We start from the raw sequence: 12,877 nt of genomic DNA on the forward strand, positions 1-12,877 counted from the left end.
GAACAAATTGAACACAAATACACTTAAAAAAAACAGCTTGTTTTCTTTATTTTACTTCCAGTCTATATAATCTTTGACACCACAGAACAATTTTCCACACACAGGCCACGTTAATAGAATTGTCTTTATTGTAAACACAGGTCATTGATGCACAAGGAATACAAAATAATCTCTCTGACAAAAAGAGGACAGGAAACACAGACTCTCTCACTGTTTCAAAAATACTGCCTTCCTCAACATCATTGACATCTAAAGGGTATATGTAAACAATCATTGCACATGAGAGCAAAATACATTTAGGTGTTAACATCTACCTCCAATCAAACTGCAAATTTAAGTATTTTCCCAGAGGATTTCTTGCAGCACACACCGGTTGTTAAAAACTTAACTTAACCGTTAACTAAAAAGTGTGTCAGAGTAGTTCAATACAACTGTAATTTCCATTGTTATTTCACACACTATACTGAAAGCATATATAGATTAATGTGCATTGAATTCACATTGCCATCTTTACAAGAGGCTTTAATTCACAGCCACCAAAAGCCACCTTGCACTATAATCTAGTTATCATCCTTAAACAATTAAAAAGACAATATTATATAATGTTTATCATATATACAGATGATACTGCTCTATTTATAGCCCACTCTGGTTTTCCACTCTGATTGCACATCTTACAAAATAAACACAGTTGACACAATACAAATGATTCACAGCGCAGCACTCAGCAGCAGCCTCAATTCTTAAATTTCGGTCTGTTAATGAAGCTGCTGCTGTCTGACGATTGTATTAAAGATCAGCTGGGAGGTGGTTTATTCCCCCCCCTCGTTATTCTGGTTCTCCCACGGCACAGGGTCATTTTCATCTGCGTGGGATCCGGTCTCCCTCTCGTGCCAGAACTGCTCCACATCAGGCAAGACAATCCCATCTTTGAGGCTCACCCTGTCTACGTCGATTTCTCCTCCTTGCTCTGGCTGGGGCTGAGCCTCTCTGCTGGGACCCTGGCTGGAGCTTGACCGAAGGCTCCTCTCCCCCCCAAGCTGGCCAGAAGTCTCTGGTCTGGGGCAAGGCGACTGGAGAGTTGTAGGGGTGTGAGGTCCGGGTTTTGGCTTTGGTGGAGGTTGTTTGCGCAGTGTGAGGCGCCTCCACAGCCCCCTGTAGCCCTCTCTGAACTCTTCGGAGAGCGAGAGGACGATGAGAGGGTTCACCAGGGACAGAGAGAAGGTGAGCAGCTGAGCAGAGAGGGTTAGAAGAGGGGGAAGAGAGGAGATGAGAGGCTGAGCTCCTTCGATTTCCTTCTCTGCAATATGACGCTCCCAAACCCACACCACCCATTGCGGAAGCCAGAGAATAGCCATGGCCACGGTCAGGCTAAACAGCATCAAGGTGAGCTTCCTGGATCTGATCTGTGTGCGCAGGTTCTGAGACTTACTGGAGCGGCGCTGACACTGGCTGTAAGCCCTCCAGAAATACATCAGGGCAAAGCTGAGTGGTGCACAGTAAACCCCCAGGGGATACGCTTTGACGTACACAGCCATGAAGTCCCGGGCTTCAGGAGGAAACATCAGCATACACACCAGCCCGCGGATTTCTCTCTGCAGCGTGGCAAACAGCCAATGAGGGATGGTGACCGAGCAGGCGGACAGCCAGATCAAGAGGAACACCACCAGGATGGAGCCCAGGTGGATGCTCACCTGCTTGGTGGGGTTGGATACATATCGGTAGCACGCCTCGGCCATGACAGCCAATGTAAAGCTCTTCGCTGCCATGCACGACTGGAGGAACCAGTCGGCCGTCTTGCAGACCACCCAGCCAAGATTCCAGCTAGCTTTGGAGTAGGAGGCAGCCCGGAAAGGAACTGAGAACAACAGCACCAGTCCGTCAGCAAACATCAGGTTGAAGATGAGGGAGTTGATCAGAGACAGTTTGCCCCTATGAGCGTTGGAGAACAAGATGACCATCGCGGTGAGATTACAAGCCACACCCAAGACACAGATGACTCCCAGAATCGCCGGTACCAGGACCCTCAGCTCCCCAAGCTCCAGGTGGTGCTGTGAGCCTCGTTCATTAAATGACCACTTGTCCACGGAGCTGTTCACCACTGTCACATTGTTCCCACTCAACTTGTCCATCTTTTCCACAAAGATGGTCAGCTAATATGAGAAGGAATAATAGGATTAGTCAAAGGCAGACAGTGCAAGAAGAAAAAAAGGTTCTCTGTAGAAGGTTTCCCAAAAGTGAAGTGCTCAAAAGAGAGATTTGAAATATCTAGCAATGCTACCAATCTGAATCTAAACTTGTTCCAATAATCGCATCAGAGACGGTATCGATTGATGATCAATAATCACAGCAGAGCTCCTGTCTGTCCCTTGGTTTATCCTGAGACACAATGATGCAGCTTCTGCGACTGGTTATAAAGACGCTGTTTGATTGACAGCTGCTGTCTCCAGCTGACAAACTGTGCGTCGACTACACTCTCGCAGGGCCAATTAGAAAAACTCGGCATAGTGTGCATTGTGAGGCAGATGAATGTATTGGATTTTTTAATTTGTGTAAAGGTTTGTGAATTGGTTATCATTAAGAGTGCATTTTTCTTATTAGTTTAGAGAAACTTACGCTTAACTGATGATGAAATATATTTTTTGTTATTATAGCAAAGGCATTTCAAAAATTGTTACAGGCAATACGATAAATAAATCATCTGAAGCATCCATCAGCAATCCAGATTGATTTCTTCATCTGAGTTTGTTTTATGAGCTGTTAAGCAGGCGCGGTCTTACCATTAAGGCAAAGGTAGGCAACTGCCTGGGGCCCCCAACCTGCAGGGGCCCCCCAACCAGCTGCCCCCTCCCCATTTAGCAGGGGCTTGGGGCCTCCAGACAGTAGCCCCCCACCATTGTGTTTGTAAATTATAATTGTGTATGTCTAAACTGAAAACAAAGAAAAAAACAAAGAAAAAACAGACAAAAAAAATAAAAATCCCCAAATCGTATTATCGCTCCCCCCTCCCCTTTCGTGTTATAATGGACTATTCCATGAGTGACCGCGAAAGACGAAAGACCGCGAAAGACGGAAGTGAAGTGAAGTGAAGTGCTACGTACGATTTGTGTTGACAGTAAAAATGAAGCGACAATATCCAAGTGGGGCGATTAAAAGGAGAAAGCGGGAGGAAACGAAGCAGAAGAACGCTACACTCCCTAAATTGACAAGCTTTTTAATGTGTCAACAACACCGGTTGACACTAATAATAACAACGTTGAGGACGAGGAACCGGTCGTTGAAGATTCAGAGGAGCTAGCCGTATGTGATGAGCTATCCGCTGTTTCCGACAGCGCAGACAATTACCAATTGGTGGACGACGAGCTGACTGATTCTGAAGACGATGTGGTGGTGAGTAGCCCCCCTTCTTCTGACCACCACGAAAGTGATGTAGATCTGCTCGAAGTAGTGGGAGATGACCCGGCGCTGTGGCCAACGTTTCTGAACGACAGAGAACGATGCGACATAGTGATGAAAGGACCTGTTCAGCTTGAGCTAGAGTTCCCCAAAAACGAAGAAGGTCGGCGATTCACAAGGGCCAATTACTTCATGTTAATGAGGAATGGGGAGAAAATCAATAGGTCCTGGCTAGTCTACAGCAAGTCCAAGGATTCTGTCATGTGCTTTTGTTGCCGGCTTTTCGGGGATGGAGATGCGCAGCTGAGCTCCAACAACGGCTTCAGTAATTGGAAAAATCTTCAAGCTCACCTTAAGCAACACCAGAGGTCTGTCCAACATGTCACAAACATGGATGCCTGGCACACACTGAGTACGAAGTGGCACAGCGATTGATCAGGTGAGACAGAATCTCATAAATGCTGAAGTCACTAGGTGGAAAGAAATTTTGAAAAGATTACTTGCTATCGTTAGCCATCTAGCTGAGCGTAACTTGGCATTTCGAGGACACAGAGAAAAGTTGTATGAACACGGCAATGGCAATTTCCTGGGGCAAGTGCAATTAGTCCAATTTGACCCTGTCATGAAGGAGCATCTGTGGAGGATTCAAGACAAACAGCTTGCAGACACATACCTTAGCAAACACATTCAAAATGAATTAATAGGCCTTGTCGGACAGTGCACCACTAATGCAATAGTAGAGCGTGTGAGGAGGGCAAAATACTATGCTGTCATCATGGACTGCACTCCTGATGTCAGCCACGATGAACAACTGTCAGTGGTGTTGCGGATTGTCAACTGTGAGCTCACAAAGGGAGTTTCCATCCATGAACACTTTATGGGATTTCTTGTGGCAGATGACACCACTGGCAAAGGTCTTCTTGACCTGTTTCTAGAACACCTGGAAAGACTGGGCTTGGATCTCTCCGACTGCCGTGGCCAATCATATGACAACGGCAGCAACATGCAAGGGAAAAGGCAGGGGGTCCAGGCGAGAATCCTAGAACTCAACCCCAAAGCACTGTGTGTTCCATGTGGCAGTCACACGTTAAACCTGGTGGTTGGGGATGCTGCTAAGTCATCTACAATTTCTCTAGGGTACTTTGGGACATTGCAAAGGCTATATAACTTGTTTAGTGGCTCTGTTCATCGTTGGACAATTCTTCAGGAACACGTCAAAGATTTGTCAGTAAAGGCCTTGTCCACAACAAGATGGGAGTGTCGGGTGGACGCTGTGAAGGCTGTGCGCTACCAGCTTCCTGAGATTGTTGATGCCTTGACAGCTGTGCAGGAGCATGCAATTTTGAAAAAGGATCCAGAATGTGCCTCCACCGCTGAAAGCCTCCGGGAGAACATGATGAAGTGGTCATTCATGGTGAGTACCTTTGTTTGGTACGATGTGTTGTATCACATAAACAAAGTCAGTAAAATCTTGCAGAGCCCCAGTGTGTCAATTGAGACTCTAAGGAGAGAGGTCATGGCAGTGTCCAACTATCTGGAGGAATTTAGAGAGCATGGTTTTGAGTCTGCACAAACAGATGCCAGGGAAATAGCAGAGAAGATGGAGGTGGAGATGAGCTGGCCTGAGGTGCGACAGAGAACAAGAAAAAGGCAGTTTGATTATGAGGGGAGAGAGGAGACTCTGTCTACTCCAGAGGAGCTCTTTAAAAGAGAGTTTTTCCTCCATCTTGTTGACACAGCCATTGTAACTTTAAGAGAGAGATTCTCTAACATGCAGTTTTTCTATGACCTTTATGGGTTTCTTTACTCATCTGAGCTATTGAAAAGCACCATTCAGGGAGGAAAGCTTGAAGAGTGCTGCAGAAAACTGGAGCAAGCAGTGGAGGATGTGGATGCAGAGGACCTTAAGATGGAGATCGAAGGAGCTGTTCGGTCCTTCCCCCCACACATCACATCACCACTTGAAATGTTAGAGTATATATATAAGGAGAACGTCTTAGACATTTATCCTAATCTGAGCATAGCTCTAAGACACCTCCTTACTCTCCCTGTCACTGTAGCTTCAGGTGAGAGAAGCTTTTCAACACTGAAGCGACTGAAAACGTATATGCGTTCCACAATGTCTCAGCACAGGCTGTCTGCCCTCGCAACCATTGCTATAGAACATGAGGTCCGAAAAACACTGGATATGGACTCAGTGATAGGCAGGTTTGCTGAGGCCAAAGCACGAAAGGTTACATTTGTATGAGTATGATCTCGGCTGTGCCACCTGTTCATAAGAAGAAGATGAATAAAGAAGAGTATGACTAATACAGGAACAAAGGAGCAGGACAGGGACAGAAGAGATGAAGAGAAAGTAAGGGACAAAGACAAGAAAGACATGAACATAACATTCCAGGGAGAGAGAAGCATAACAGGGAAGAAGAGGCAGAGAAATAGAGGGACACAGGAGGAGAGAAAGGAGGAGAGGGACACAGGAGGAGAGAAAGGAGGAGAGCACAAAGACAGGGACAAGAAGAGAAGGTAATCATTTTACAGTACATTTCAATATAATTCCTGTAACTACTTGAGTAACCTGCTGTTATTTTGTCACAGAGACAGAAGTCCATCATTAACATCTACCAGAAAAGTCCTGCTGGATAACCAAGGTAATTGATGCCCATTTTATCAAAAAAAGTGGACAAAAGGTATTCTTATTTTCATAAACAAGATGATATACAGTATGAACTTTTGTACATACTTTATATCATATTGTATATGAAAAAAGTTAAACTCTTAATATGTTTTGTATTTATTTTCTTTGTTGTTTATTTTAAAGGTGCAGTTCCAGATATCTACACATCACTGATGTATGAAGACCGGTGAGAAGTAACTGTAAACTGAAAAAATAAATATTTTGCATTTTGACATACACTGGTGTTATATCCGAGACTTATTTCTCACATTCTACTCTTTATTTAGTGCAAGTATTGACAGGTCCCTTTGTGTTAAAAGAACGGATTTGAAGGGCCCCCTAGCTAAGTTCGCCTTGGGCCCCCAAATTACTAAACCCGCCACTGCTGTTAAGGTTGGGATTTCTGTTCTTATAATGGTAAATTAGTATAGTATGAATTAACATAAATCATTTCAAGTAATTAGGAAAATTGTGAAATTGACTACTAATTTGAAATAAACCACCAGCTGTGTCCAGTTGATGAAGAGCGTTTTCTCTTTCATTAGAACAACCAGGCTGCCTTTATATGTCTTACTCTTCATCCACAAGAGGGCGCCATTGCACCACAAGCAGCAATAAATCGTTTGATGTACTTTCAATTTGAGTCAGCAGCATTAACACAGGAAGTCAAACTACAGAAGATTTCAACTTGCACATCTTTATTCTTTTTTATTCAAAGAAAGTCCAGTAAGCATAAAGACTGCATGATAATTAATTGCATTTCAATACATTCTGAGCTATAAAAGTTTTTTTTTTGTTTCAATTAGAAGTGTCACAAAGGAGGTTGTTTAGAAGACATTACCGTTTAAAGGAATCACACTTAATAATTCCCTGATTTCACAGAGTTCCTTTAGACCTTTGACTGCTTTTCTTCATGGGAGTCTGCTCGTAAAACAAATTTGAGACAAATGAGGAGCTCCAAACTGACTGAAATATAAACCTGCCACTGTTCGACTTCACCAATCGTCAACATGAAGAGAAACGTGGACAGACACCACAGCAATCTTAAATCACATTTTTTTTAAAACTGGGCTTCTTGTAGACAAAGACAAGTATTTTACTTGCATAGTGCCTCAAATGATCAGTAGATGTTAAATATCTATATCCAGACTGTCAGCTTCATCAGAATCTACCACATGCGAAAAGAGCTATGCCTGCTAGCATTAGGTTGCTCCAAGAAATCGCAATATTTTGACATCATCTACATGTATCATCTACGGATCATTTTCAGTACAATACAAATAAATTAATTGTGGGTTTTTTTCCAATGGGGATTTTGCAAAACATAGTGTAATGTGTCTTTGTCGTGTTTCTTGCAAACTGACTGCAATGTGATAAGAGCAACATTTACTTTGTACATATCACAGCGTCCTCCCCTGAACTCACAAGCATGTAGCCGGTGCTATAATGTAATCATGACTACATCGCTTCAAGCACTTTTCTCCACTTAGGACCTCAGCGGAGCTTTTTTTTTTTTTTTTTTTTTTTTTTTTTTTTCTTTATAGAGAAAGAGAAAAAAACAAAAACAAAGGAAAAATCCTAAGTTAACATTTCATTTGAAACATTCACTCTCCTGCCTTGTTTCTCAGTCCCCACCCCCACCCCCTCCCGCTCCCACTACATCAAACCCCCACATACCAAAAGAAGGCACCACAGCTTCTAAACAGACTCATTGACCGAGCGAAGGACTCAATAAAACAACAGCAGTAAATAAAACCATTGACACGGCCTTGGAGGGCTTCATTCACATTACAGACTACAGCAGTCTCTCCAAGGAGACACAGAATTGGTACTTGAAAGACTGACCATGTTGTGTCACAGGCAGAGACAACTCAGTTTCTGGGGTCAGACATTAACAGTCTCTTCCTCTTTTGAGGGAATTCTGCAGCAGGTTGCTCTGTCCAAAAGTTGCCTCGTTCGGAGGCCGCAGGGTTGATCACATGCACTGTAGCATGAGCAGGTTGAAAGAGAGGGGGCACTGTTGCTACATGACAATGAGCCACCATCATGTAGGCTAGGTTTCTGTCAGTGTGCTCTACTTAATGTTCAGTGTACCCACATCCAACCCCTTTTTCTCCAGGGTCCGGAGGGCTGCTACATCATGTTATTCATGCAGCAATCCTTTTGTTGCATTAATGCACAGGATTCACTTCTCCATGGCCAAATAAATTAAATAAGAAGTCAAATTGAAGAATGAAAGTCCATTCTTGATTTCGAGGAACCGTTCTCCTCACGCTATATCCAGGTTGTATGAATTTCCCCACAAACTGACAACATCCACAATTTCAGTCACTGGATATTCATCTCTGCCATTCTTCAGCAGAGCGCCAAAATTCAAGACCGGCAGCAAAAAGAAATGGGGAGAGAAGAAGGATGTATATAAGGGCTCCCTCCTTTGTCCAACCCAGCAGGGGGTCAGCAGAGGCGGATTGCTCTTTAGTTGACCTTGTCTTGGAAGATGTAGAGGTTGTTGGTGGCCGCTACTGCGATGATGTTCTCGTGCGGGTGCCATGTAGTGTGAAGGATCTTCTTGCTGAAGTCTAGGCTGTCGACACTGATCTCATCCTTACGACGCTTCCCACCTACACACACCTGGAGGAAAACAGTAGGGATAAAGAGGCATTAGGATATGAGTGTGCAGAGTTTTGAAAGCATAAGTTTAAACAGATTTCAGTGGATTTTAAAGCAGTATTTATTTATTTGTGCCCACTAGGGGGCACCAGAACGCGCTTTTAAACACAACACTGATATAATATCACCTTGTAAAGCAGATTTCTTTGCAAATAAGTTGGCAAACAGTTGCCTGCTTAGCTATCCAGTAGACACAAGCAACATTAGCATTCATTTGGAGTTGTTTTAAGCTTTAAGTTCTGTTTTTTGTCCCAAAAGACCTATTTAGCTGCTAAATTATCAGCTTTATTCACCAGCTAGTTGTTGAATCAATACAAGTAAAAGAAAAAATGTAAAAAGAACAAGAGAGGCTAAAAATGTAATGTTAATGAATCCAACTCTTTCCGAATAGAGTCATTAAACTTAAACAAACTTGGTATAAAGTTTTGCATTTCATTAAAAACATTTTTTGTCACATTCCTGCTAGGAATCACAGCTTGTACACTACATGGATTTTAAACAGTTCTGGCATGTTGCAATCTCACTTTGTGACTGATAATGCAGTAATTGATTGGATAGGATTGGCTATAATCATAATGATACTGTAGCTTATCAAATAAGATTCACAGTCATGATATTTATACAGCACTAATTTGGTCAGGTAACTCGGGTAATTTTCATTTCTGAGCAGTGCTGTACCTTGCGCGGCTTCAGAATGGCTCTGGGTTTGCTGTTCTCCCTGGACGCCTCCAGTGTGACGTCACGTTTAGTGTTCCGGTCAAACATTCGGAAGAAATTGTTATAGGAGCCGGTCATTATGACGCTGAGAAGGAGCAGAGGAGAGCGGAGGGTTATTGAGATAGATAAATGGATGCATGAATGGATGGATTGAATGATAAAAATAAATCTCACCTGTCTGATCCGTTCCAGACACACTCAAACTTGTCAAAGATGCAGTCGTTCTCATACAGAGAACAGAGTTTGCCACGTAAATAGTCATGCACCTGTAAAAACAAATCAAAACATGAATTAATTGGTGGATCACGATTACACTTTTCCAGCACCCAAAGTTCCTCTCATTGCCTTTCAGTGAACAACCATGCAACCTTAAGCTGCACTGCCATATGCTCTAGTTTCAATAATCCCTCCAGACCTGGTGACCCACGCTAAGATGCTAGGTAGCAGGTGGAATTGGACAGGGAATCCCTTGAGCCCAGCTGATAGCCTTATCAATCATGACCTGCCCTAAGATGGCTCCCCCTGATCAGACAGAGTGGATCTGACCCCTGGTGACCACACAGTGGGAGGTTTTGCCCTTCAGGTTGCATCAGCAGCGCCACTATCCGTCTTTTTACGGACAGTCGGCTCAATAAGCCCTCCCGGGGCGATCGCAGAGGAGGACACGGTTACAGATTGGCAGGGCGACAGTGAAACAGGATTATGTTGAGTGATTACTCTGAAATCAATAAGTTTTGATTTGATCCCGGCCTAACCGTTATTTAGGATTATCTCTCGAGCCTTCGAACTGTTCAACAGGCACATTAAAGCAAGACGAAGGCTTACCTGGTATGTCTCTAGTGGTTTGTTCTCCATTTGAAGGTCCCACACCTTGACAGTGAGGTAGTCTCTTGTCATCAGGTACCGGCCATTGTGGCTGAACTTCACGTCAGAGATGGATGAGATGATTTCAGAGAAAAAGGAGCGAGTGGAGGGATCCTCTGGCTCCTCAAAGTCTAGGAGAGAAAACAAAAACAAAATGCAGTTATCGTCTGACAGAGAAAACACGTTTTACACCGCAGTAGGTCGCTGCTCAATAGAGATATATATATATTTCTTTTTAATCATTTGCAGCGAGAAAAGCAAAGCTAATGTTGCTTGGGTGGTGGGGGCCGTCATTAGCGAACAATAGCAGCCACAACAATGCTCGGATGTGGGGTTTACTGCAGCAGCTGCATCTCTTCACGGTATTATTTCTCTGTGTGTTTAGGGAGAGAGTCGTGGGTCAGCATGCTGGGTAAATATTGGTTATGATTCATATTGATTCTGGCAGCTGCTGATCTGTGTGCAGGCCAACACGCTGGGGATAAGAGCCAGGCATTCCATCGTTAGCTGTCAAGTTATTGTTCCCCCCCTTCCTCCCCTATCTCCTCTACATCACTCCAAAAAGTGCCCCCACCATTCTCCCCCACCCGTTCCCTCCTCCTCAGCTGAGGCCTGGAGAATGGCTCTGTGATGTGTCAATGGGGAGTCTAACAAGGGATGCTGAGGGAGAGATGAAAAAATGGGGGGATGAGGAAGGGATAAGAAAAACAAATCAATGTCAAAGTGCTGGGCCCATTTGGGCCCCGCTGGATTTGTGTGCGTGTGTGTGTGTCAGTGAATGAGTGTTTGTGTATAAGTGGGTGTGTGCAATATGTGCATGTATATGCATGTGTATGCATGTGTGTGCCTCCCTGCCCTCCCTCCCGTCCCACTACAGGGTGTATAATAGGGTCCCTGGGGAGCCGGCCTGGTCCTTCTCTTTCTGTCCCAGGGCTCAGAGCTTTGGCAATCCTCCCTTATCCCTCCATCTATCTCTCCATCTATCCCCCCATCCATCCTCCACCTAACGCTGACTGATACCAGCAGCCTCCCAGGTTTACAGGTATGGGAGGGGATGCGGTATGATTGTGTTTTTTATGTGGTAGGTTCAGGAAGTTTTGTGTGTGTGTGTGTGAGTGTGTATGTGTGTGTGGATGTCAAGGGAAGGTGAAGCTGTGTGTGTGCTTGTATGCGTGGGAGGGACGGCATAATACATGGCTCTGAGCCAAACAGCGTTCATGTTGTGAGACAGTAGGTCGGTATCTTCAGACCTGTCCTGAGGCTAACGAGAGCACCTGCCTGCTGTGTGTGTGTGTGTGTGTGTGTGTGTGTGTGTGTGTGTGTGTGTGTGTGTGTGTGTGTGTGTGTGTGTGTGTGTGTGTGTGTGTGTGTGTGTGTGTGTGTGTGTGTGTGTGTGTGTGTGTGAGCACATAATGGCACTTACATGTTGATATGAAAACAGCTGTGAATAACAAACACCAAATTCCAAACATTTTATGTTCCTTGTTTACCCATTTTACCTTAAAATAAATGGTCAATTCAACAGGCCGTGTTAGCGCACGGTCCAGTGAACACATCAATATGTCTGAGGACATGACTGACGTTATTGAACAACAAGGTGTGTCCATGAGGGACTAATGCGATTGCTCTTAAGCCATTGATTTCCCAGTGAAAATGTCAATGTATTCATTATTCATCTAAACCAATGCTTTACGCTGGTGATGCTAAGCTTAAGAAAAGGCCATTCATTGTTTGAAACACACAGCGAGAATTATTGATGGGTTATCAATCCTGGCATATTGAGCCACACAAAAGGTGGAGCTGAAGCAGAAAATAATTTGTGTGTATATGCAACCGGGGTTTCACCATGTTGAATGTAAAATTAAACACAGTGGGTTTCAGAAGACTGGCTTTAATGTTGTTGAGACTAAAGGTGACCGTTATTAAAATAAATTCAAGTGATTATGTAGTTTAATTCAATACAATTCAACTTTTTATCCCAGTAAGGGATATTCTTCAGCGGCTTGCTAGAGAGAAGGCTTTGAAGCAACATATAGATGATACAAAACATATTACAGTTAAATGAATAAAGCGACTGTTAAAAAAAAAATCCAATAATCATGGAAATCCTTGATTTTTCCCGTTTTTATTGGTGGCTGGGCGTAAAATACACAATGAGACCCCATTGAATAAAAATAATACTTAACATTATAGAATGTTTTCACCTGAAAGACAATCTATAAAGATAGCTATTTGATCTTTCTCTGCACTGTTTTATAATTGTTCCCATGATGCACTGTACTTGTACTCACATTTGCAGTGTTTGTCGCAGAGCGCAGCCTCTCTCATGTCACAGAGGCGTATTGAGCCCTTGCTGCTGCTGTAGGCAAAGGTGTGACACTGCTGGGGATGAAACTCTGCAGAGGTGATCACCTCCGTCAGCTCCTCCATGTTGGCCGGCTTTATGTCCACAATGTCTGAGAGACAGGCGTTAAGGAACAACTACAACTTTAAGACAGCTACTGTGGGCATTCAGCCAACACTGTGAAGGCCAAACCCCTCAGTATTTAGCTCTGA

The 12,877-nt window shown here is 43.8% G+C and overlaps 2 protein-coding genes across 3 annotated transcripts in view; both read right to left on the reverse strand.

The window, feature by feature from the left end:
• Positions 1 to 812: 812 nt before the first annotated feature.
• Positions 813 to 2,132, reverse strand: gpr151 (G protein-coupled receptor 151). The gene has a single exon (XM_054596939.1). It carries the CDS (start codon positions 2,130 to 2,132, stop codon positions 813 to 815), a length of 1,320 nt encoding a protein of 439 aa, XP_054452914.1.
• Positions 2,133 to 7,742: 5,610 nt separating this feature from the next.
• The window catches only part of ppp2r2ba (protein phosphatase 2, regulatory subunit B, beta a), a 37,419-nt gene continuing 32,284 nt past the window's right edge, over positions 7,743 to 12,877 (reverse strand). For both annotated transcript variants that reach the window (XM_054597278.1, XM_054597279.1), the window contains exons 6-10: positions 12,613 to 12,777; positions 10,283 to 10,452; positions 9,632 to 9,723; positions 9,419 to 9,542; positions 7,743 to 8,701 (exon numbers count right to left, since the gene is read on the reverse strand). In XM_054597278.1, the coding sequence (XP_054453253.1) occupies positions 8,546 to 8,701; positions 9,419 to 9,542; positions 9,632 to 9,723; positions 10,283 to 10,452; positions 12,613 to 12,777 (707 nt within the window). In that variant the 3' untranslated portion in view covers positions 7,743 to 8,545. The remainder of the gene's footprint in view (positions 8,702 to 9,418; positions 9,543 to 9,631; positions 9,724 to 10,282; positions 10,453 to 12,612; positions 12,778 to 12,877) is intronic.

The sequence above is a fragment of the Anoplopoma fimbria genome, chromosome 4 (genome assembly GCF_027596085.1).
Source record: "Anoplopoma fimbria isolate UVic2021 breed Golden Eagle Sablefish chromosome 4, Afim_UVic_2022, whole genome shotgun sequence".
NCBI lineage: Eukaryota > Metazoa > Chordata > Actinopteri > Perciformes > Anoplopomatidae > Anoplopoma > Anoplopoma fimbria.

Coding starts and splice junctions, on each gene's coding strand:
- gpr151 (XM_054596939.1), bottom strand. CDS start 2,132: ATGGACAAGTTGAGTGGGAACAATGTGACAGTGGTGAACAGCTCCGTG.